We start from the raw sequence: 21,568 nt of genomic DNA, 5'->3' as shown, positions 1-21,568 counted from the left end.
CCCAGCTGGGAACATCTGTATTTCTTAAAGCAGTGGATTAAGAGGGGGGACAGTTCTCTCTTCTGAAGAGTCTCTCTCTCCTTAAGGCAATTCAGGCCAGCCTCCAGCATTACTGTGGCTTTGCCAGGCTTGTATGTCAGGGTGGAAGCACAACACTTCCAGTTCCCACTCACCTGGCAACATACTCTTCAGTAAAGAATGGTTGCCAGGATTCCATGCCCCATTCTGACTCTAAACTTGCTGCATTCCAGATGGAGATCAAAAGCTCTGCAGATTTTAACCCTTTTCAGGATTTTTTTTTTTTGAGGTAGTACAGAAAACGTTCTGTAAAACGTAATTTTTTTTTTTTAAGTCCACGCTTACAAACCTAAGAGACAGCATGGTGAAAAGGGTTTTGAAGTCAGAATAGCAATGCAAGCCATTTAATACTGATGGTGCTGGATCTCATTCTGGGGATGACCAAAATGTTTCTTCCTTCTTCCTTTTAATTTTTGCTGACTTCAGAGTGTTGATGAACCCACAAAAAATGTTGTGTAATGGTGCAAACTCCGTAGTAATCTGGGCAGCTGGCCAGCCCATGCACTGGTTCAGCTGCTTATTGTGGGAATTCTCTTTCTAATTATGCATGAAAGGTAAACTAGATCTTTCTGGAATTGCTCTCATTTGGTTTTATTGATTTTCAGATTGGCAGTATTCATCTTATCATGCTTTCTGTAAATAGATTTGGTCATGTTCAAAGGTTTTACTGTGTGCTAGAACTCAGGCTGAGAAAAGCCTGACCTCTCATAAACCTCCAGCAGCCCTTGCATATCCTGAAGTTATTTTGCTTAGACTGAAGCCATTTGGTGTTGTAAAAGCAGTCTTGTCCTTGTTCTTTGGAACTGTTGAGATTTATCATTACCTAATTCTTAAGATCCAGGGTAGAAAGCCAGCCTGAACCTACTCCCAGCAAGAGATGGTACACAGGCACCGGTACTCTTAATGTTGAACACTTTTAGTTTCTGGGGATCTGTTGCTTGACTTGTCATACAGGGCTGTGAATAAGACACAAAGAATGTTTAAACTGTAAATCTAGCAGTGTGTCAGAAAAAAACCCATAACCCAACTCTTGGAGCTTCACTTTACATCCTTCCCTTCCTGAGGTTGCTGGGTTGGTTTTCTCCTCCCATCAAAGTGTCTTAAAACAATTCTCTGACATTTTCTAGCTGTGACTCTTCTTCCTACATCTGATATTTGCCAGAAATGGTCAGCAAATGAACAGAAGAGAGTTTTTATTTCACATTCATAAAAACTGCAGCAAGCAAAATTGAAGCTTGTTTAAAACATTGGTTTCCTGAAGCATCTACACTATTCTTTCCCACTTACTGTGATGATGCCATGTTGTGGCACTGCTACTGCCTTTGTTCTCCACTGCTTGCCTTCACTGAAATTATCTTTGGTCATCTGACATCTGTGTGGCTGCAGCAGTCAGCTGCAAGAAATATTAAAGATTGACTGTGACATATGGCTTATGGCCTTAGGAACTACTGGGTTACATCCTTTTTGTTTCAGGTGGCCATGTAGTTTAAAATAAACCCTCTCTGCTCTGTAAAGCTATAAAGCACCTATTTATTATACAGATATGAATGATGAGAAAACATTGTTTGTGAAGCCAAACTTCTTCGTCAAATGCAAAAGGAATATTTTTAAAATTAATATTTCCCTGATTTTGTAATGATGAATGACCTGTATAATTTTATACTTGTCAGACCTTATGACTGTACAGTTTTGGATTACATTTCTTTCAGTCATTAGCATATCTTAGCTAATACCAAGCCAGTACTTCCCTCACTGTGCATTGCACATCTGAATTCTACCAGCCACTCCCAATGTATCTTCTGTTCCTTATTGCCCAGATCTCAACAAATCTACAAAGCTGTTTTTCAACCCTCAAAACTATTATCTTTTACCATGATGGTCTCAATTTTTCAGAATTGGGAGTGATTTTTCACTTCATGATTGCCTAGCTTTGTATTTCTTACAATTAATTGCTTTGTTGCCAATATTTTCTAGTGCCACTGCAACCAAATTGTTTTCCTCATATTTGAAAATTCTTTTTGCTTTATAAACCAAATTGATAATTTTTTTCTAAATCATTCAAGCATTTCTTGGGCAGACTCTCTTGTTCCTATGATCATAGTAATCCCTGAAAATGAGCTTCCTTTCCAAGGAAGGAAAATTTTCCTTCCTTGCATCTGCTTTGCTTTAGGAGAGACTGATGTGACAAATGCCACAGATGCTTCTTCAAGCCTCTCCACAAAATCTTCTCTTTACACATGAGTATGTGTAAGTGACCCATCACCACTGCACACCAAAATCTTCATTCACATCTGGATTTGTTGCAAATACACATCTCTAGAGGTCTGTTTACAGTTTTCTCTTTCACATTCTACTATTTTGGACTCTCCCAAAAAGTTTCTACAAGTGTAATGCCCCTAACCACATGCTGCTCCAGTAATGGAGAGTGGAATAATTTCCTCCCTGCATCTTGTATCAAAAACATCTGTGCTAATACTTGTTATTTTCCTAATTTTCTATAGGTTTCCATGTTAATTTTATACCTGGATTATTTTCTAAAGCTATACCAATATAAATTTTCACATGATGCTTTCCAGTTTATTTTCTCCTTGATTTAAAAAAAGCTTATGTGGTGTATTTAATTTGTCTAGATATGCTGCAGATGTTCCAGTTTGGATTAAGAAGTAGACTCACTTCCATATTTCAGCATGAATTAGATGAATTCTCTTCTGAGCCTAGAAAGGAAATTATAAGATAGAATATGATAGAGATGCCTGAAATTATGAGTGGAATTGATAAAATGAATAGAGAACAATTATTCAGTCTTTCACAGCATGAGAACACATGAGCAACAGTTGAAATAGTAATACTTCCAAATCAAAACAAATATTTCTTTAGGCAAAGTTGGACTGTATAAAAATTACTCAGATGCCACAAATCATTGGAGCATTTACAAATATGGGCTCAGTATAGGCTCATCCTGTTTTATGTATTCCCAAGGCATTTGATTTTTGGGTCATTCTGAGAGACTGTACAGGACCAAGTGGAATTTCAACAGTGTACCTCTTTTTAGGACAAGTGTTAATTAAGTCATTATTTTCCATTTACATATAACTAGAAAACTTAATTTCAATTAAGTTTCGTTATATTTAGGCATTGCAAGCAGATATGAAGAGTAGATCTTTGAGTTGAAGGGGAATTGTGACCAGCATTTCTTGTAAGCCTTGTTTGAATGGAATCAGCTGGAATAGTACACTCTGTTTTAATGGTTTTTAACTGAAGGGAGCAAGCAGCTCAGTGGATCTAGTTTTGGATTCAGTCCAGACATGAAGCCCTAAGAGTGATGTAGTTTCAGGGGCCTGAATCCAACAGACATGCAAGTAGGCATGTACACAGAAGAGGAGCCAAATGGGAGTGAGAGAGGAGATGTACAGCCTGATCTGGGCTCTTTGCCAATTAATATGGAAAACTTGTTCTGTGGCATTTCCTATGCAAATGCAAAGAGTGCTTTGAAAGTCTGGGCTTTTTTTTTATTAGCTGCAGGTGCCAGACAACGCAGAACAATTTTACTTAGGAGCTTTATTCCTTAAGTTATTAATGGGAAGCTGGTGTCAGCTAAGTAGTATCACATTTTAGCAAATTATTTTGCATGAAATAGAAGTGAGCTTGTGTCATGGTCCAGTTACCAAGAAAGATTTTAAAAATTGGATTAATATAAACTTAAAATTATTTTTCTAAATTCCTAGTATTTGTTTGTCTGTATTGGATGTGCAGACCTTACTATCACACTGAAAGCCACCCGGGTTGTGTGTGAATAGAAAAGCTACCAAGAATCTTACAGAAATTTCATGAATCTTCCAGGAAAAAAAAAAAAAAAGTGGATGAGGATGAGGTAAACTTGGCTTGGATCTCATCCTAAAGCTCCCCTGTGTGTGGTGTCTCCAGCCCCTGCTCCATGGTGTAGGTAGTATGTGGTATCTGAGCTGTTTTGGGGCTGAGAAGGGTTTGTAAGTCGTGTGGAAATGTTTGTCCCCTGGCTGCAAACTGAGGGACCAGGAATGCCCACTGGAGTTGATAAGGCTGGAAGTGAGAGGTGCAGGCACAGAAAGTTCATCTGTTTGCTTCTGCTCCCGTTGACAAATTTCAGAGCAAGATGGTAGTTTCTGGCTGCTAAATTACAAGTCTTCTTGAACAAACCAAGAGAGACCAAGGTCCTTTGGCTGAGCCCAGTATGCATCTGTGGAGATTTTCAAAAGGCTGTTTAGCCATGACTATGCAATGGCAGAAGAACAAAATGCAATGCCTGCAACTTCTACTGACTGGTATTGCAAATAATCCTCCTTAGGCAACAATCATCCACAAACTGTCAGCACAGGGAATTCTTAACTACAGAGGATTTATAATTATGTGTTCAGAAATATCTGTCTAACTGAAACTTTCGAGAAATTTAAAGCAGATGCTCCTTTTCAGGGATTATGGCCTCTTCTTAAAGGTCTTCCATCTAAAAGTGGTGTATCTCCATCTCTGGGTGAGACTATTTGAGTGTTCTCCCAAGTAAAATTTGTGGGTTTTATTTTCTTTTATGGATGATGCATTTTTAGAATTTTTATGATTGACCAGGTAGAAAATGCAATAGTGTGGAATTGTTCTGAGAAGGTAATCACATTGCATTACATTATAAGCACATTCTAAAAAAGACCAAGAAGCAGGTTTAACATTACTCTCTAAAAGCAATAAGAATAAATTGCTCAGTAGTTGCAATGAGCTATTTGAGATTTTGACATTTGCTCATTTGGTATTTAGTGTCAGCTTTAGAGATTAGAATGCACCAAAAGAAACTGGCCAGTGGAGAACTAATAGTGGAGCATTTTGTTTTTTAAGATAAATCAAGAAAAAAATGCCAATAAATAAATAATACAGAGAACCACCTTCTGTGTTGGAAGGGTGAGGGTTACTAGAGTTTATTCCTCAATCTTCAAACTAATTTATGCCAGTCTGAGCAAACAAACATTTAAAGCTTTGAAACAATTAAAAAAACAAAACAAAACAAAACAAAAAAACAGTCACGACTGTGTACAGTCCTTTAATATTGACGATAGTATATTTCTTGGAAATATCAGGAAAATAACATTTTAAACTTTTATATATACAGAAAAGCACACTGTTACTGCAGAGCACTTAAGCACCCTTGATGGCAATTAAAAAGGCCATTCTTTTTCAAGCAAAGACCTTTCTCCATAACAGCCCCACCACCAAACTCCCACCAAGCACTGCACACACACTTACATCAAGAACTTGTAAGAAGATCAGAAGGGTAACACACCATCCCTTTATCCAAAACACACTGCAAGCAATGTTAATGTGTGCATGTTCCCACCATGAACAGATGCACAGATCCTTATTTTCCTAGTGGTTGCTCAGCAATGCTGATAGTTCCAGTTTTCTGCCCAGGAGAATTATTTGTCTTGGTATGTGACTTTAGGAAGAAGAAAAGAGCAATCTCAACTTAGAAAAAACATTATCAAATTAAGACTTTTTTTCTGAAATAATTTTATCCTGATTCTAATATTTAGAAGGCCTGCAGGAATAGAGCAGAATTAAAGGCCTCACATGATCTTATACAGTTCCTTTTGCCCCTTCCAGCTCCCATGTATACAAAGGAAGCATGTGAGATTTCAAGTCAGAGAGCTCCACTGCTAACACAAAAGCCTGCAAGGACTTGGTGAAACCCTTGCCTTTAGACTATGCCAATAATCCAGGTGGGAATGAAAGTTTGCCATTCAGTACTACCCACTATGTGCCAAAATGCTTTACGATTCAAATTACACTACTTTCTGCCAAAATTCAAATGGGCATAAATTACTGTCTCAGTGAGGAAACTGAGAAAAGCTATTCTAGTTTAATAACCTAACTATGAGGAGTTTCTGCATGTAATTTTTGTTTTAATGGTTCAGTACAGAAAACTGTTAATGTTTTTGGGATAGTATGGATAAACTTGGTATAAGAGTCTAGCCCACTGGGAACTATGGCAAGAAAGACTAATCTGACCTGAATTCCTTTAGAGGATATCTTTCCTTAACAACTCCTCGTGTGTGTGTTGTATTACTGATTCTATGCTATAGGGGAAAAAAAAAAAATCTTTGTTTTACCTACTATCTACTCCAATCTTCCACAGCTCTCAGCAGCAACCTTCTCTTAGGGTACTGTGTAAGTACCTGACATTTCCACTGAATAGAAGCTGCACAGTTGAATTACTTGTTCATAGTATCACAGGACAAAAATGGGACATCCCCTTTGGAGAATTTTCTGTCCTTGAAAAACAGCAAAGCAGGAAAATAACTCATCGGTCCCTTCCTTCCTAATTGAGAATGATCATCTCAAATATTTCAGGAAAAGAATGTAGTCATAAATGTTCCTTGTTCCATTTGCTCTTTCTAGAGAATTTCTTCTCTCTTTTGCAAAAAGTTCATATTCAAAGTCTGTATGGTACATGTCTGTGCAGTAGCCAGGGCTGCAATTTCTTTAACTCACCCTGCTAGAGGACACTTAGTACACGCTTCTTATTTTATTAATCTTATGCTTGATGTAATTCAAGAGTACTTCCTTATAACCTTTGACAGAAGATTGCTTCAACATGGAAAATAAATGGTGGGAAAGCTTTTTTATCCATCCATCCATCCATCCATCCATCCATCCATCCATCCATCCATCCATCCATCCATCCATCCATCCATCCATCCATCCATCTCTTGCATGTCCCCTGCCTAAACTTCTTTGTGCAACAGCAGTGAGTGGCAGCGCTCATGAGCATGAGCAGACATGAGTTTGTATATTCTTCCCATGAGATCAAGCATTTAAAAGAGCTGGGTTTCCCCTGCTTTGAGAATTTTCCTCTCTAAGGGAGGTTTGTGCCAAACCCTTAACATTTAAAAATCATGACTAAACATTAAAATAAGGATACCTTTTAGAAATGCAAATGCATGAGATGCAGGGTTTGGGGGCTAGAAATAAAAATGTTGCATTTTGGGGTAGTTTAGTTTCTCAGTGTACACTTTTCTCACAAGCTGAAGCTTCACAACAATAAGGCTTCATAATTAGCTTTTATAAACAAAGTTTTACCCTAGAACATAGATTTAAAAAAAAAGATTGAGTGTTTTAAAACTCACAGTAAATTTTCAAAAGTTGGCAACGTTGTCAAGAACTTGAATTGATCATCCAAAATCAGAAATCATGTAGTAAATTCCTCACTTTTGTCACCTTGTGGTGAGAAAGAAAAAGAGTGCCCACCATGTTGCAACACTGTGAGCCTCAGGATGTTTCTTTGGTTTTTTTTTTGTCCAGAGTCAGAACTCACCCAGAATATTTCTGTGCAGCTTTCAGGCAGAGAAGGGGCACTTCCTGGACTTGACTTGTTTTGCTTGTAATATAAATACCTATTTTGTTTGTTTTATTTTTCTTGTTTTTTCAGCAACAGTTGGCCAAAAATATTAAATTTGGGCAGCCTCCACAAATGACAATTTCTGCAAGGATGATGGGGGAAGCAAATGCCAGTACAGAAGATGATGCACTGCTCAGCAGCCCCATGGAGACTGAAACCCAGCAGGACACAGTGATCTCAGACTGCAGTAATAAAGTAAGCACTTCACATTGACGTGTCCATGGCACTGGAGCAGTGCTAAAGCAGCAAAGTTCACTGAGGTGTAGCAGATGTTTCCACTGAGGCGTAGCAGATGTTTCCAGTGAGGCATAGCAGAGCTCAGTGGGCTGTTTTACATGGGAGGGATCTCTCAGCTGGTGCTTCTTGGCCTGGTGGGAAGCATGCTCTTGGCATCCTGAGCCAGGTCACACAGAATTACTGGTTTGAGTGTTTGCTCTGAGCTTCCAGCAGTGCAGACATTACTTCCAGTATTGCTAGAACACAGAATTTTTTTCTAATACAGAAAACATTTTAAAATATGGACTTCTCAGCAAGGATAGTTGTTCACAGCATCAAATACCAAAAAAGAAAGTCATTTCAAAATGAGAGGTGTGTGAAGCTTCAGCCTGTAAAATCCTAGGTCTTAGAGTAAGTACACATAATTTCTCAAGGATGGGAACCAAAGGTGAAGAAGGGGGAGAAGCATTTTGAATGCTTCCTAAAATAAAACCAGTATAATTCAAATAATTATTCAAATTATTAATGGAGGTTTTGATGCTGTGGGCATTTAGGTGTCCAGAAGGGTCTTTTTCAGACACTGAAGAAACATGGCGAGTGAGAAAGGGTCTCTGGAAAGCCTCTAAGGCAAGACTGGTTGAGTGTGTTGCTGTAATGGGAGAAAGGAGTACAGTGACAACCTTCCATGCCTGGAGGCTGGTTTTGTGCCTGGGAACCCTTGGGGAAGGCATCCAGCACCCAGTACGTACACATGGCCTTTAGGGTCCTGGGGCACCAGGGCACGAGCCTGCGCTCATGTTCAGTCACACTCATGCTGGCTGTGTGAAAGGCCAAGGCAGCAACCTGTGCAACCCATGCCTGTGTTCAGCCAAACACACTGAAGAGACATTTATGGCTGAGCTGGCCCAAATTCTTCATCAGTCTTTAAGGGACAACATAGCTCCTCTGTGACCACTTCTTTCATGGTTGTGGCTCAATCTGCCAGGGAGTCAGGCATTTGGGTAGGACCTGCACACTCACACATCTCCCTTGGCGATCTGGATAGATAAAAATTAAACCAAATTAAAGTATATTTTTTTTACCTAACAAGTACTCCTTCTGGTGTGATCTGGTAAGGTCAATCAAGAGCATCCCGTGTGCCTCAGAGCACAAAGTGTGTAGTGGGACTGTGGACAGGGTTTGGCTATGCACTGTTAATGTGGGAGAGTCTGTGTTTGAGATAAACACAGATTCTCTGCAGACAGCCTTCTTCCTGGGTCCTGCAGGAGACCCTAGTGCACCTGGTGACTTCCAGCTCAAAGGATACAATAATTCAAGCACTAAAACCTGCTAGAGTGTTTTTGTGTAACACAGAGGGAGAAATTCAGTTCTTACCAGCTACTCTTTAAAATATTAAGTTTTGAAAACAAAATTAACATCCCTTTGCACAATTCTTTCTCCAAATACTGAAGGAGCATCTGTCCCTGCTCAGAGGCAGTTTGTAGACACAAACAAAACAATTTTCCATGGATAGTGTCAGCCAGAGCACTCAGTACTTTCCTTTTGTTTCTGCACACTACTAATTACCTGTGTTATCAGAGAATTCTGGTGCATGGCAGCTTCCCTGCTTTCTGCTCTTGTCTCATCTGCTGGCCTTGTAACTCCTTGGCATGTGTATCTGCATAGGTCTTGGGGGATGGGGTGGCTTCTGTCAAGAATTGGTGACCAGGACCACGTAGATCTGCTCTACTTTGCACAGGTTTCCTGTGGTGCTCTGTGACTTGTGATTTTCCCAACTGAGTAACGTGGATTGGTGGCAAGAGTTCTGGGTTTAATTTAATCTATAGTTGTGAAGCTGAGCTTTTAGCCTTGACATTAACAATCACGTTGTGTAATGGGATCCCAACACACATTAGGTTGTGAAGTAATACTGTGATAGAATGATTAAAACCAATACTTCTGGCTGTGATGAATGCTGCTTCAAGCCTTGAAAATTCCTCACCATGATGGCTTGGAGAGGGACAGTAGCTAAATAGTCCTAGTTCTCCAGGCTTCCATGACTCTGGGGAACTGTTGACTCTCTAAAAAGAGTCATCAAGAACATGGAGTTGAAACTCCTTGCAGCACAGGAAATGCCTGAACAGGCTAGTATCTTTTTTCCTTATATGTAAGTTGGGAGAAAATAAAATCATTAAGACCTGATCAAAATCCTTCAAAACTGTGCTCTTTCTTTTGTTTTGGAAACTGATTATCTTGTTAAGGACGCCTGAGTGTTTTGATTTTTGTAGTGCTGTATAGACAGCAATGATTCAAGGAGCAGTGAAGCCAAGCTCAGAGCATGTAGGAACAAGAATTGCTTATCCATCAGTCCTGAAGGGATAGAAAAGAGGGAAAAATTCTATCCTAACATATATGATTTCACAAGTTCTTTGAATCATAATTAACTGATCTTTTCCATTTTAATACTTGTTTGTGATAATCTTTTCTAGTCCACTGACACTCCAGATTTCTTGAGAAAAATGAATTTTCTTGGAACGGATATGAAATGGAAGAAAAGGTAAAAAAACTTTCATACTTGGTTTGCACTGAGTTACATTCTAATTTTAGATATTAGAAGCCTGACAGTTTCTGTTTTCACACATTATTTGACTGATCATCCAATATTTTGTGAACACTGTGCACTTTTGGAGCTAGTAATAACTAAGACTGAGAAATCTTAAGAGCTGATTGCAAGAAACAGCAGAACCCAGTCTCTGCCAGTCTTGCAGCATTCCTCTATTTGATGTATTAATCACAGAGTCATAATTTTCATAAGTACTTCTAATACTTTGTTATGCCTGCATGTAATTCAATAAGCATATGCAAAATGTTCCCTCAGCTTTTAAGTAATTGGTTCCCTGATTAGCATATGTTTAACCTCAGAAGATTACAGAGCTGTTTTGAAAACAATGTATGTGATTTCTTTCCTTACAGAAGATGTTTTCTCCCCCTTTTTTTTTCTCTGTCTTTTTTTTCCATTTGTGTTATGCCAAATGCAAGTCTTGGAATGATAGCTTGATGACTTATGGAAGAGACAGATGACAGGCTCATTCTTACATGCCTAGACATACAGTTCCACTATGTATTCACAAAAAGAGTCTCACTGGATCCCTTTGCTTATATTTGCACTTTCTGAACCCAAGTACTTGAAGGGCACGAGAAATAAAGCACCCATCAAAGCCAGTGTTGTCTTACTTTAGTATTTTGCTGTTTGGAGCTGTCTTGGACAATTCCACATGGCTCTGGAGGGAAGTTTTCCACAGGCACTGTGCCAGTCAGAGATCCAATGCTTCAGTCATCTCCCATGCAGAGAGTACAGCTCTGTAGCTGTTCTATTATGAAGCTTAGATAAGTCAATCTGATTTGCTTCTCCTTAAATCAAAATTATTTAAATATGTAGATTTTTTTCCCAGTAAGCAAACTTTAAAATGTCCCAGTGTTTGATGTTGCTTGAAACCCTGCCTGTGCCTTTCCCATTCCCAACAAGTTCAGAGTGAAGTTGAACTGTGAATAAACTTCAATAGAATAGTCTAAGTAATTTTATGTGAAAACTATAAAAATGTGTAGTACTGAAAATGGGAAAATATTAGAACTGCAGCTTTCATGTCCAAAGTAATTTGTATAATGGAAAGCAAGGGTGTCTAATTTTTTCTGCTAATAATTCCTTTGAATTCAAACCAGCAAAGACGCGTGTGTGTGTGTAATTTATTTATTTATATATTTATTTATTTAATGGACAAATAGCTTAATAATGGTTTCTTATGTTTGTGATACAAACAGCTCACTCCAATGAAGTCAGCTCGGCCAAAGAGACAGTTTTCCTGTTCTGGCACAATTGAAACAATCAATTTGGATTCAGTTCCGCAGGCTCTTGCTCGTCTAGACAACAGTGCAGCTAAGCACAAACTGTCAGTGAAGCCAAAAAAGCAGAGGATGTCAAGACAGCACAAGAGATTGACAAAGGTATTAAATGACCGGCCAAACAGTGAGAGGAGGGAGATTACTTTTGAAACTGGGTACAAAATAACCATAAATGAGTGTACCAGGATCTATAGGCAGAGGACTTAGGATCTGATTAACACTGTTATTTACCTGAAACCTTAGCTAGAGAGAAGATGCAAAGAACTTTTCATATTGCCAATTGAGACAACTACAAATTAATCCTGAAGTTCTTCCACTAGGATTTTACATTATGAGAGTTTTCTGATTCTAGTTTTTCTAGTAAAAACTTTAGGTTGTAAAGGTCTGAAGATATGTGTTGCTGTTAATGCTGCTCTGATATACGCAATCAGATAGTGCAAAATTTGGTTGGGAAAAAAATCAGATTCTCTCAATTGGGCATGGACTCCGACAGGGGTAATAGCTTTGCCTTATAAGAAGGAATAAGACTTAAGCAATGTAGCTCTTGCAACAGCTATAGAAAGAAATATAAAGTTGTAGCTTTGTACACTTGCTGCACATCTGTTTTGATTTTTATCCTAACATCTTATTCATTCTTGTAAATGGGACAAGAGTACTCAACTACACAGGGCTCAGGAGAGGCCGCTTCCCTTTCTTCTGCACCACTATACTTGCTTTTATCACTTTTGTAATGAAGAAATTAAATTTAAACCTCTTGTTTATACAGTGGTTAACTGGAGCCAAACAATGGCTCAACAAATGATAGCTAAACAGGACATTAGCTGAGCTGTTTTCCTAAAGGGAAGCTCTCTTCAGGTACAGAACAGAGCAGTATTCCTGGGAAGCTCTGGCTGTGCCATCCATATATGTTCCCACGGTTCCTAGAATAGCACTGGAGTCTCAGCACAGCTAATGCGGAAGATATCCTGGCTCAGGATTTGTGAAAAGAAAGCAAATTGTGTTTCCCTGAGGAGCGTTCTTTCCTGGCTAGCTTTGCAGAGCTTTTCTCTGCAGGCAACAGCTCTGTCTCTGCAAGTATCAAATTTGAAATGAAAGAACTGGCAAAACAATGCCCCTAAGCAGGCATTAATTATTTCAGGCTTAAAGGTTGGAGTTGGGCATATGAAACTCATGCTCTGTTCCTTGGGCTTCTGCAAATTTAAAATGGCAGGTCTCAATGTACACCAAATGGTGGTTCAATATTTGATGTTAGACTGCAGTCACTCTTGGGATATTTTCTTTCTTTTAAAGGCTATCATTGGAATAGGGGAGAGACATGGGATCAATGACGATGTAATCCATAACTTGGGGGGGGATATGTTGGCTCATCTAAATCACTGTTTAAATTGTTTTTTTTTGCATTTGCAACTCTTGGTTCACTGTGAAGAGTAACAAGCCTACAGGCAATGTTCAGTAACTCCAAACTTGTCTCCAATTTTAGGGATCACAAAGTTTAACAATAACAGAATTTGAGCCAGAGGACCTAGAAACTCAGCTGTATGAGGACATATACCCAGGTTATAATGGACGCTTCACAGCAGACAAGCTATTCCAGGACAGAGATGAGCAGAAGCAGCTTCAGCTGGCAGAGGAAAAAAGAATTGAAGATCACTGGGGTATCCTTGAAGCTGAAAGGATAAGACAGATTGTAGAAATGGAAGAACAAAGAGAAATGGAAGAAAAAAGGTGCCAAGAACTTGAGGAGATGCGAAAAGAACAGGAAAAAAGACGCTGTGAAGAAGAGAGGAGGCAATACCTCCTTGAAGAAGAGACATTGAAAATAGAAGAGCAAACATGCCATAAAGACGAAAGAAGGCTGATGAAGGCTGAAGAAAGGCAAGAGCTGGAGGAGCAGATGCAGAAGGAGTTGGAGGAACAACAAAGACAAAACCTTGAGGAGAAGAGGCACTGGGAAGTGGAGGAACAACAGAGACAAGAGTTGGAGGAGCAGAAGCTCAAGGAACAGGAGGAACAGAGACGAGAGCTGGAGGTGCAGAAGCTCAAGGAACAGGAGGAACAACAGAGACGAGAGCTGGAGGTGCAGAAGCTCAGGGAACAGGAGGAAAAACAGAGACAAGAGCTGGAGGAGCAGAAGCTCAAGGAACAGCAGGAACAACAGAGACAAGAGTTGGAGGTACAGAAGCTCAAGGAACAGGAGGAACAACAGAGGCAAGAGCTGGAGGTGCAGAAGCTCAAGGAACAGGAGGAACAACAGAGACAAGAGCTGGAAGTACAAAAGCTCAAGGAACAGGAGGAACAACAGAGACAAGAGCTGGAAGTACAAAAGCTCAAGGAACAAGAAGAGCATCAGAGACGAGAGCTGGACAGGCAGCGACACCAGCAAAGGGAGGAACAGCAGAGACTAAAGCAGGAGGAAGAGAAGAACCAGGAACAGAGAGAGCAACAGAGACGAGAACTGGAGGAGCAGAAGCACCAGGAACAGGAAGAGCAGAGACATCAGGAATTGGAGGAGGAGAAGCATCAGGAATGGGAAGAGCAGAAGCACAAGGATCTGGAGGAGAAACAGAGACAAGAGCTGGAGGAGCAGAAGAGGCTAGCACTGAAAGAATTAAAGCAACATGGGACTGAAAAAGACAGTCAAAAGGAAGAAGAAAGAAACTGGCTGGAGGAACAAACAGAGCTCAAGAAAGAAAATAAGGAAGAAATACAGCAACAAGAACTAGAAGAAAAAGAGCTTGAAGAGGCTGAAATAAAACTAAAGCAGGAGAAAGAGCCTGAGAGCCTCAAACAAGAGAAGAAACATGAGGAACAAAGACAGCATTTGAAGGAGAAAGAAAAGACAGAGAAGGAACAGCCCCAGCAAGCGACAGATAAGAAGAAGAAACGAGAAGAGCAGAGGAAACATAAACTCACAAAACAAATGCACATGGAAAGTTCAGACTGTGTACTACAAGATGAACTGAAGCAGCAAAAGGAACAAAATGGACATGAATGGAACAAGCTGAAAGAGCAGAAGGTAGACACAGAAGGACAAAATCTTCAGCCAAAACAAGAAAAATCCTTGGAACAGCCACAGGAAAAAGATCAGTTGTGTTCTGCTGGAGGGGCTGCTAGGCATCCAGCAGAGGAGAAGCTCCAAGAAGGATCAAGTTTCCAAAAAGTCAAACAGCCAGAAAAGGGGACTAAAACAGCAGAAGAAATACTAGCCCAGAAACTGAAAAAAGAAGTTGAGGCTCAAGAGCAAAAACGCATAGGGGAAGAACTTCGGTGGCAAGAGGTAGATGAAAGACAAATGGCATCCAGACCCTTCACATTTCAAGTGTCTTCTGGAGATAAACAGATCATATTTCAGAAGGTAAATCTGAGTCCTGTTATGCCCATCAAAGGAGCAGGAGTCTCTTCTCCATCTGTCAAAGACTGCAGGGTGCACACTACCAGTAAGGGCTCTCATTCCCTCCCATCATCTGTGTGTGTACCCCACACAGCTATTTTGGTTACTGGAGCACAGCTGTGTGGCACAGCAGTGAACTTGAACCAGATTAAGGACACGGCTTGCAAATCATTACTTGGCTTAACAGAAGAGAGGAAAAATGTGGATATTCCCTCTCCAGAGAAGTCCGAGAGAAAGAAACAGGATCCCAAACCCAGCAGCAGTAAAATGAAACACGCACAAGAGGCATTGAACAACCAGGCTGTACTGGCTGAGTGGGCCTCTATCCGCTCCAGAATCCTAAAGAATGCAGAAAACAACAAATACAATGAGAGAGACCGAGTAACTGCCTGCAGGCACAGTGATGACTGGACACCCCGAGGACGCGGTGCTCCCCATGGCAACTTGAGGAAAACCCTCTCTGCCAATGCAAAGTTCTCAATAACACCAGCATGGCAGAAGTTTTCAGATGTTTCAAAAACCAATTCAGATACTGAGAGTGTAAATGTGGCAAAAGGCAATGAAACAGTGGCTGTGGGGAGAACCACTGGCTCATCTGCTGATTTGAAGGAGGATGTGGTTTCCACTTTTAAGGATAACTTAGCTGAAAAGCCTAAAGAGAAAATGGAAACCCATAGGGAAGTGACAGACAACACTGAAGGCTGTAAATTTGCAAAAGATCTTCCATCATTCCTTGTTCCAAGTTTTCCACATTCTATGGGGAAGGAATTACCCCAGCCAGAACTTCCCAATGCTCTGGAAAATCAGCAGAGTATTAGCACAAAAAAAGCAGACAAACCACCACCAAATGGAGAAGAAAATGTTTCTCCTTTTGGAATAAAGTTACGAAGGACAAACTACTCTTTACGTTTTCATTATGATCAACAGGCAGAGCAAAAGAAAAAGAAAAGATACAGTGCAGGAGACAGTTTTGATGGTGTGCCTGACCCACTTACCTCAACAGAAGGAGAGAAAGAATCCTCTGTTTTCACTTCACAAGAAAGTACCTCTCCTGGCACGGGGAGAGCAATCATCCCTGGTAATTTAAAAGAGTCTTCAGTTACTGTGGTGGAGTTTTCAGGACCTGTGGGCACACCAGCCACCGGCCAGAGTGCTCTACCTACTCATGAGAAACCTGCATGCAAATCCCTGGTCCCACAGAAACCTGCTTTAGCTCCAAAGCCCACCAGCCAGACCCCACCATCATCTCCTCTCTCCAAAATGAACAGATCAAACCTATCTGAAATGCTGGGGCAAAGGGTGGCTAAAGCTGAATCAGAAGGTGGCTGGAGAAAGGAAGACAGAGCAAATGCAGCCCAACCCATACCATCCAATGACTACAAAAATGAAGAGGAAGAAGTCAAAGAAAAGAAGTCATTTTTCCCATCTCTAAGTATTCCATGGAGAGAAAAAAATGACAAAAAGCCTGAGCCATTGAAGAAAGGTATGTATTTCTTAAAGCAAACTTAGCTATTATCTACATTTCCAAAATGAGATACTGGAGGTCCAGAGGAAGACATTTTGTCTTAAGTTATAATTTTTACCTGGCATGTTACTTGTGGAGGACTGTCACTGTGCTTAGGGTTGTCTGAATGAGTGTGAATTCCCATGCCCACAATTTAATTCAGAAGCCCATAAATTCAGTGTGACCACTGCAAACTACATAAGAAAATTAATTTCAAGGAGGTAACAATAGTGTGTGTGTGTGTGTGTGTGTGTTTTTCCTTAGCAGAGATGTTACCTCTGCCTCTAGTGAGTCAGGTGATAGACTGTGGTCCATGGATAATGGTGTCACCAGAGCAGATGGTGTAATTTTTAAAATCTACATTCTGTTGCTTCTCTTTTTAAGGAAATGTTATCTAGCTTAAAAAATATTAAGATGTAGGTCCCCTTATCATGGGCAAATTCTTTATTTAAGCAATACAGCTGGGCACAGCAATCTGTTTCAGAGGCAGTCTTCAGTGATGAAAACAATTAGAGTAGCCATAATGTCTCCTCAGAAGAGATTTGAAAGCCCCTGTGTCCTGAAATGGTATTTTATACAAGAGGGAAAATTACCCTTTCAGAGTAAGGACACTCAAAAAACCAAGGCAGGAATTCAGCATTTCATCGGGAAATCCCAATTTTTTTCATTCTCGAATTTTTCAAACATAGGACACTTCTAAAACAGTATCTCAGTGGAACTGCTGACTTTTATTCTTTTTTTCACACACAAAAAGAAGGATAAATTTGGACAGCTGGGTGAGTGTGTCGAATTAGGTCTTATTCCTGAGGCATAAAATCTGTTTCAGGATTTGTTGTGCAGTCTGCAAAGGTCTGTGACTGACATGGCATTCAATGGGCTTAGCTCCAGAATTTTCACAAGGTAGTTGTAGGGGTTTTCTCAAGACAAGAGATGTGCATTACTCAATCAATTCTTGTCATGTTTTCTTTCAGAAAAGCCTGTTCTTCAGAGCAGGCACTCTCTAGATGGCTCTAAATTGTTGGAAAAAGTGGAAACTTCACAACCACTTTGGATTACATTAGCGCTGCAAAAGCAAAAGGGATTTCGTGAGCAGCAAGCTACGAGGGAAGAGAGAAGACAAGCCAGAGAGGCAAAGCAAGCAGAGAAACTGGCTAAAGAAAATGTAAGCAATCTTTAGAAACCTGCCCATTAGAAAATCTGCCCATAATTATAACTGTTATAGTTAACGTTGTTATGTGGGAATATTTTTTTTATGTTTGGTAAGACTTCATAAAAGCTAAAATGACAGAGAGTAAAAAGTATTCTGAAAGTCTGGAGTTCCCTCTTGCAAAACTGAGACCTCCAGGAGAAAATCCTGTGCAATAGTTTGGCAATTTTAGTGTAAACTCTGAGGGTATCAGGTGGTAGTTAATGACAATCATAAGCAGAACTACTGTGCAGGGGATGCAACAGAAAAATTGTGTGCGATGTGGTTCTTTCAGAGCTTACGGGAGATGTTAACCTTTAATGCTTAGGGAATAACAGCTGGAATATGCAATTATAGCTGAATATTAGTAAGTCTGAATTTATTTTTATTGCAGCATGTACTATTTGGGTAAAATACAGATGAACAAAAGAAATGAACAATCATGATGCATCCAAAGACCTAAAGCAGGCACTGAATTCAATCACTTCTTTCCTGTTCTCCAAATAGCTTTTTACTCTCCATGGCTTTCTATTAGTAAGGGGAGCATTTCTGCTTGCCGTACCAAAGTGAAGCTGCAGAAACAGTGATGTTCTGTATAGGTATCAAAGATGGCAAAAATGCAGAGTGTGTGGATAACTAAATATATTTTGCTGTTTGTTATGAGAACCAAATTTCTGATGGATGCATGCATAACCTGAGACATAGACAACTGATGGAAGAAAACAGCAGTGGGTGTGAAGTTACCCACAGATGTACACTATGTTTCAGTGCTGTATTTAACGGGGAGGGCTGGTTCAAACTCTTCAGTATTTTGCCTGAAATGACAACATGACAAATAAAACTGTGTGGTGGGTTTTTTAGAGTCTTTAATAACTTTTGATTTTAGAAGTATCATTGTTGTGAATCTTTGCCAGAAAGGACAGGTGATGAATGAAAGCATCAAGTGTGTCATCTCTAACTTGTACCCATTATATGACAGACTCTCATTTAGCAGTTTTCCTTCTCTGTTCTAGGCTGCTGTAAGTAATCAGTCAGATAATAAAAGTAGCAGCAGCAAAACAAGCACACTGCAGAAATCTACAACTCAAGAAGGAGAGAAGAAAATTGAGACTGCTGCGTCAAGACTAGAAAGAAGGGAGCATCTAAAAAAGTCGAACACCCTTCCAACTTCTGTGACAGGTACAGTTGAGAGATTGAGATTCACTCTAGGAATAAGGAACTTCAGAAATGGTATTGCATGTTTTTGAGAAAGTGAATGAGAGGGTTTCGTTTCCCTCATATACTACTGCTAGAATTACAAATGCATTTCATAGAACAACACAACTTATTCCCATCTCATGTGCTGGCCATTATGATAGAAATACATCATTTTAACAGACTTTTACCAGTTCTTGCCATGTTATTAAGGCTGCACTGCTGCAATTCCTCAGAATTGCCCCAGTTCAAGTTAACTAAATTAGGCTGTCTCCCCAAGCCATATTCAACAGTATTTTTGGAACATGACTAATGCACATCAGAGGGATCTGATTTACTGTAAATTGCAACTGCAGTACTGTTTTGCCTTTAGGTTGGGGGATAGCACAGACAGGGAATGATATTTAACTTGTAAAAATATATTTGTGCAGGAAATGAAGCATGCTGTGTTCTCACACCTCCCAGTTTGTCAAGGAGAAATATTCACCCCCCAATATTGAAAATAAGTATTCTCATTTGAAAAATGCAAAGGATAATCAATTCAGGTGAAGGTAGTCTGTTACTTTGCTTCTAGGATTTTTCCCTCCCAGTCAAATATTTGGCATGGTGGCTTGGAACCAGAACCTACTGCTTTATCTGTCAGTTCAGTTAAGCTGAAACTACCCCATATTGAAAAGGCAGGCAAATTAAAATAAATACTTCCCCAAAGGGCATAATAATATTTGGGGTGGCATGAGGTGATTTTTGAAATACAGACTTGCATATATTTCTCAGGTTAACGGTAGTCCTAGGGAAAAGGTCTTGGAGGAGATAGGTGTTGAAGAAACCTTTTTAAAAGTTATGCTAGTAAAAAGCATTTTTGAAAGTAAATACATGTATCAGCTGCATCTATTCAGTAGCACTCTACACCAAGAACGGTGAAATGCAACTATTGAAAGCAATGAGGTGACTCAACTGATTTGTTAAAGGCTAAACCAGTGCTACTCCTGCATTGCAGGCTGTCCCAAACTGAAAAACCCCTACACCTGCCTATATTCAGTTGATTCAGCAGCTGCATCTTCACACTGCAGCTGCACACCAGAGCAGATGTCCCTGAGAACTTCACTTGGAACATCTTGGGTTGGCCAAATGACCTTTAAAGGTTCTTTTCAACCCAAAGCATTCTAAGATCTTACATAAATTGCCCCAAAAGTTCATGCTTTGCAGCATTCCTGTTAAACTCTAAAGGGGCTCTATTGCAGCCCTACCCCAAAGACTCAGCATGGTGTTATTATGTTGTACATGGTCAGTGCTAGCAGAAATCAAACTCCATCATAATAGATGATGCCAAATTAGATCAAAGGCCCAAACCCTAATTATCCAAGGTCATTCTGTCTGCACTGGAGTGACAGTTCAGAAGGAAATTGAGGAAGAATTACCAATCTTGAAATACCTAAAGTGAAAGTACAGAACTCTATTGGCCCTTAAGAAATAGTGACTGGATTTCCCTGTGATTACTGACTATATTGGGAACCAGGCAGCCTTTAGTAACTACACATGTATACAAGTATTTGTGGGTAATAAGACTGATTTGGGCTTCCCACAGTTAGAAGAGCATTTAAGACAGAAGACCAGCCTAGGATATGTTTAAAATGGAAGTCTGCAGAGTCCTCCTCTGAGGACATTAAAAGCACCCAACTTGAAGGTGGTGTATTTCAAAATTGCAGTTGTGCCACATACAACAGGAACTGATAAGAGTGTGGGACCTTTAAAATAGTCTAAGTTACCATGGTATTTAAAAAAATTACCTTTTCAAAGTGTCCATCTACAGAAATTGCTGCTGCTACTGTTCATTTACTTGCAGATAAAAGATATATGATTAAAGATGCACTAAAAAGAAAGAACTTTTTTTTTGTATCCATGCAATTTTAAAGTTTCTACACAATTTTAAAGCTTTTATACATATTCAAAACCTCAGAATGAAATGCAACTAATAGTAATGGGGAATCTGAACATTTAACAAAAAAAAATTGGCCCTTAAAAAAAAAATGGGGGTGGGGGGGGAAATGAGTGAGGAGTTATTTTGTAACTAAGATTTTTAGAGTTACTCCATATGTTTCAGACAGGATTCATTTCTATTCAGGTTGCTTTCAAAGGCATTCACTGTCTCAGAATTTATTTTCCCACTTGACCTCTACAATACTTCCATGGTTCTGCTCTGTGAAGTTGCTTCTTAGAAATTTAATTTGTTTATTAAACACATTTCCTTATGGAAACAGCTGTTTGTCTTATACTACTTGGAAGAAAATGTGGCAAAGAGCCAGTGGGGGAAGCAGGTTTCTTTTTCAGGACAGTCTCTTGGGCAGGGTTAATTGAGGCAGGAAGCTATAGGATCACCTTCTTCACTGAAGAGGGAATCTGAATACTACTGAGTACATTTGGTTTACATGTGTGCAGCTGCTGCATTACCAAAGAGAAGACCCCTAGCTTTATTTCCCATTGTTTGCTATGGGGTAGATGTTATTATTTAAATGGATTATTTAAAGTGGAACACTAGCAAATTGGAAATATTTCCTTTGGATATCTCAAGGACTGAAAATTTTGTCCCTATTTTTGTGACTTAGATTACTTGGTGTCACCTCTGAAAAAGGAAACGCAGCTCCTCCCAACTTGATTATTTTGCTAATACAGTAAGATTTAACTGAAAGCGTTGGAAATAAGTAT

The 21,568-nt window shown here is 39.6% G+C and overlaps 1 protein-coding gene across 1 annotated transcript in view; it reads left to right on the top strand.

Moving 5' to 3' along the window:
* CRACD (capping protein inhibiting regulator of actin dynamics) overlaps nt 1-21,568 on the top strand; it is a 130,178-nt gene that overhangs the window by 105,695 nt on the left and 2,915 nt on the right. The window contains 7 exon segments of the mRNA XM_036382140.2: nt 7,526-7,690; nt 10,180-10,222; nt 10,225-10,247; nt 11,510-11,692; nt 13,071-16,464; nt 17,457-17,647; nt 18,685-18,850. Coding sequence (XP_036238033.1) covers nt 7,526-7,690; nt 10,180-10,222; nt 10,225-10,247; nt 11,510-11,692; nt 13,071-16,464; nt 17,457-17,647; nt 18,685-18,850 — 4,165 coding nt within the window.

Source organism: Molothrus ater, chromosome 4 (genome assembly GCF_012460135.2).
Source record: "Molothrus ater isolate BHLD 08-10-18 breed brown headed cowbird chromosome 4, BPBGC_Mater_1.1, whole genome shotgun sequence".
Lineage (NCBI taxonomy): Eukaryota > Metazoa > Chordata > Aves > Passeriformes > Icteridae > Molothrus > Molothrus ater.
This window is presented reverse-complemented; position numbering and strand designations above follow the sequence as displayed.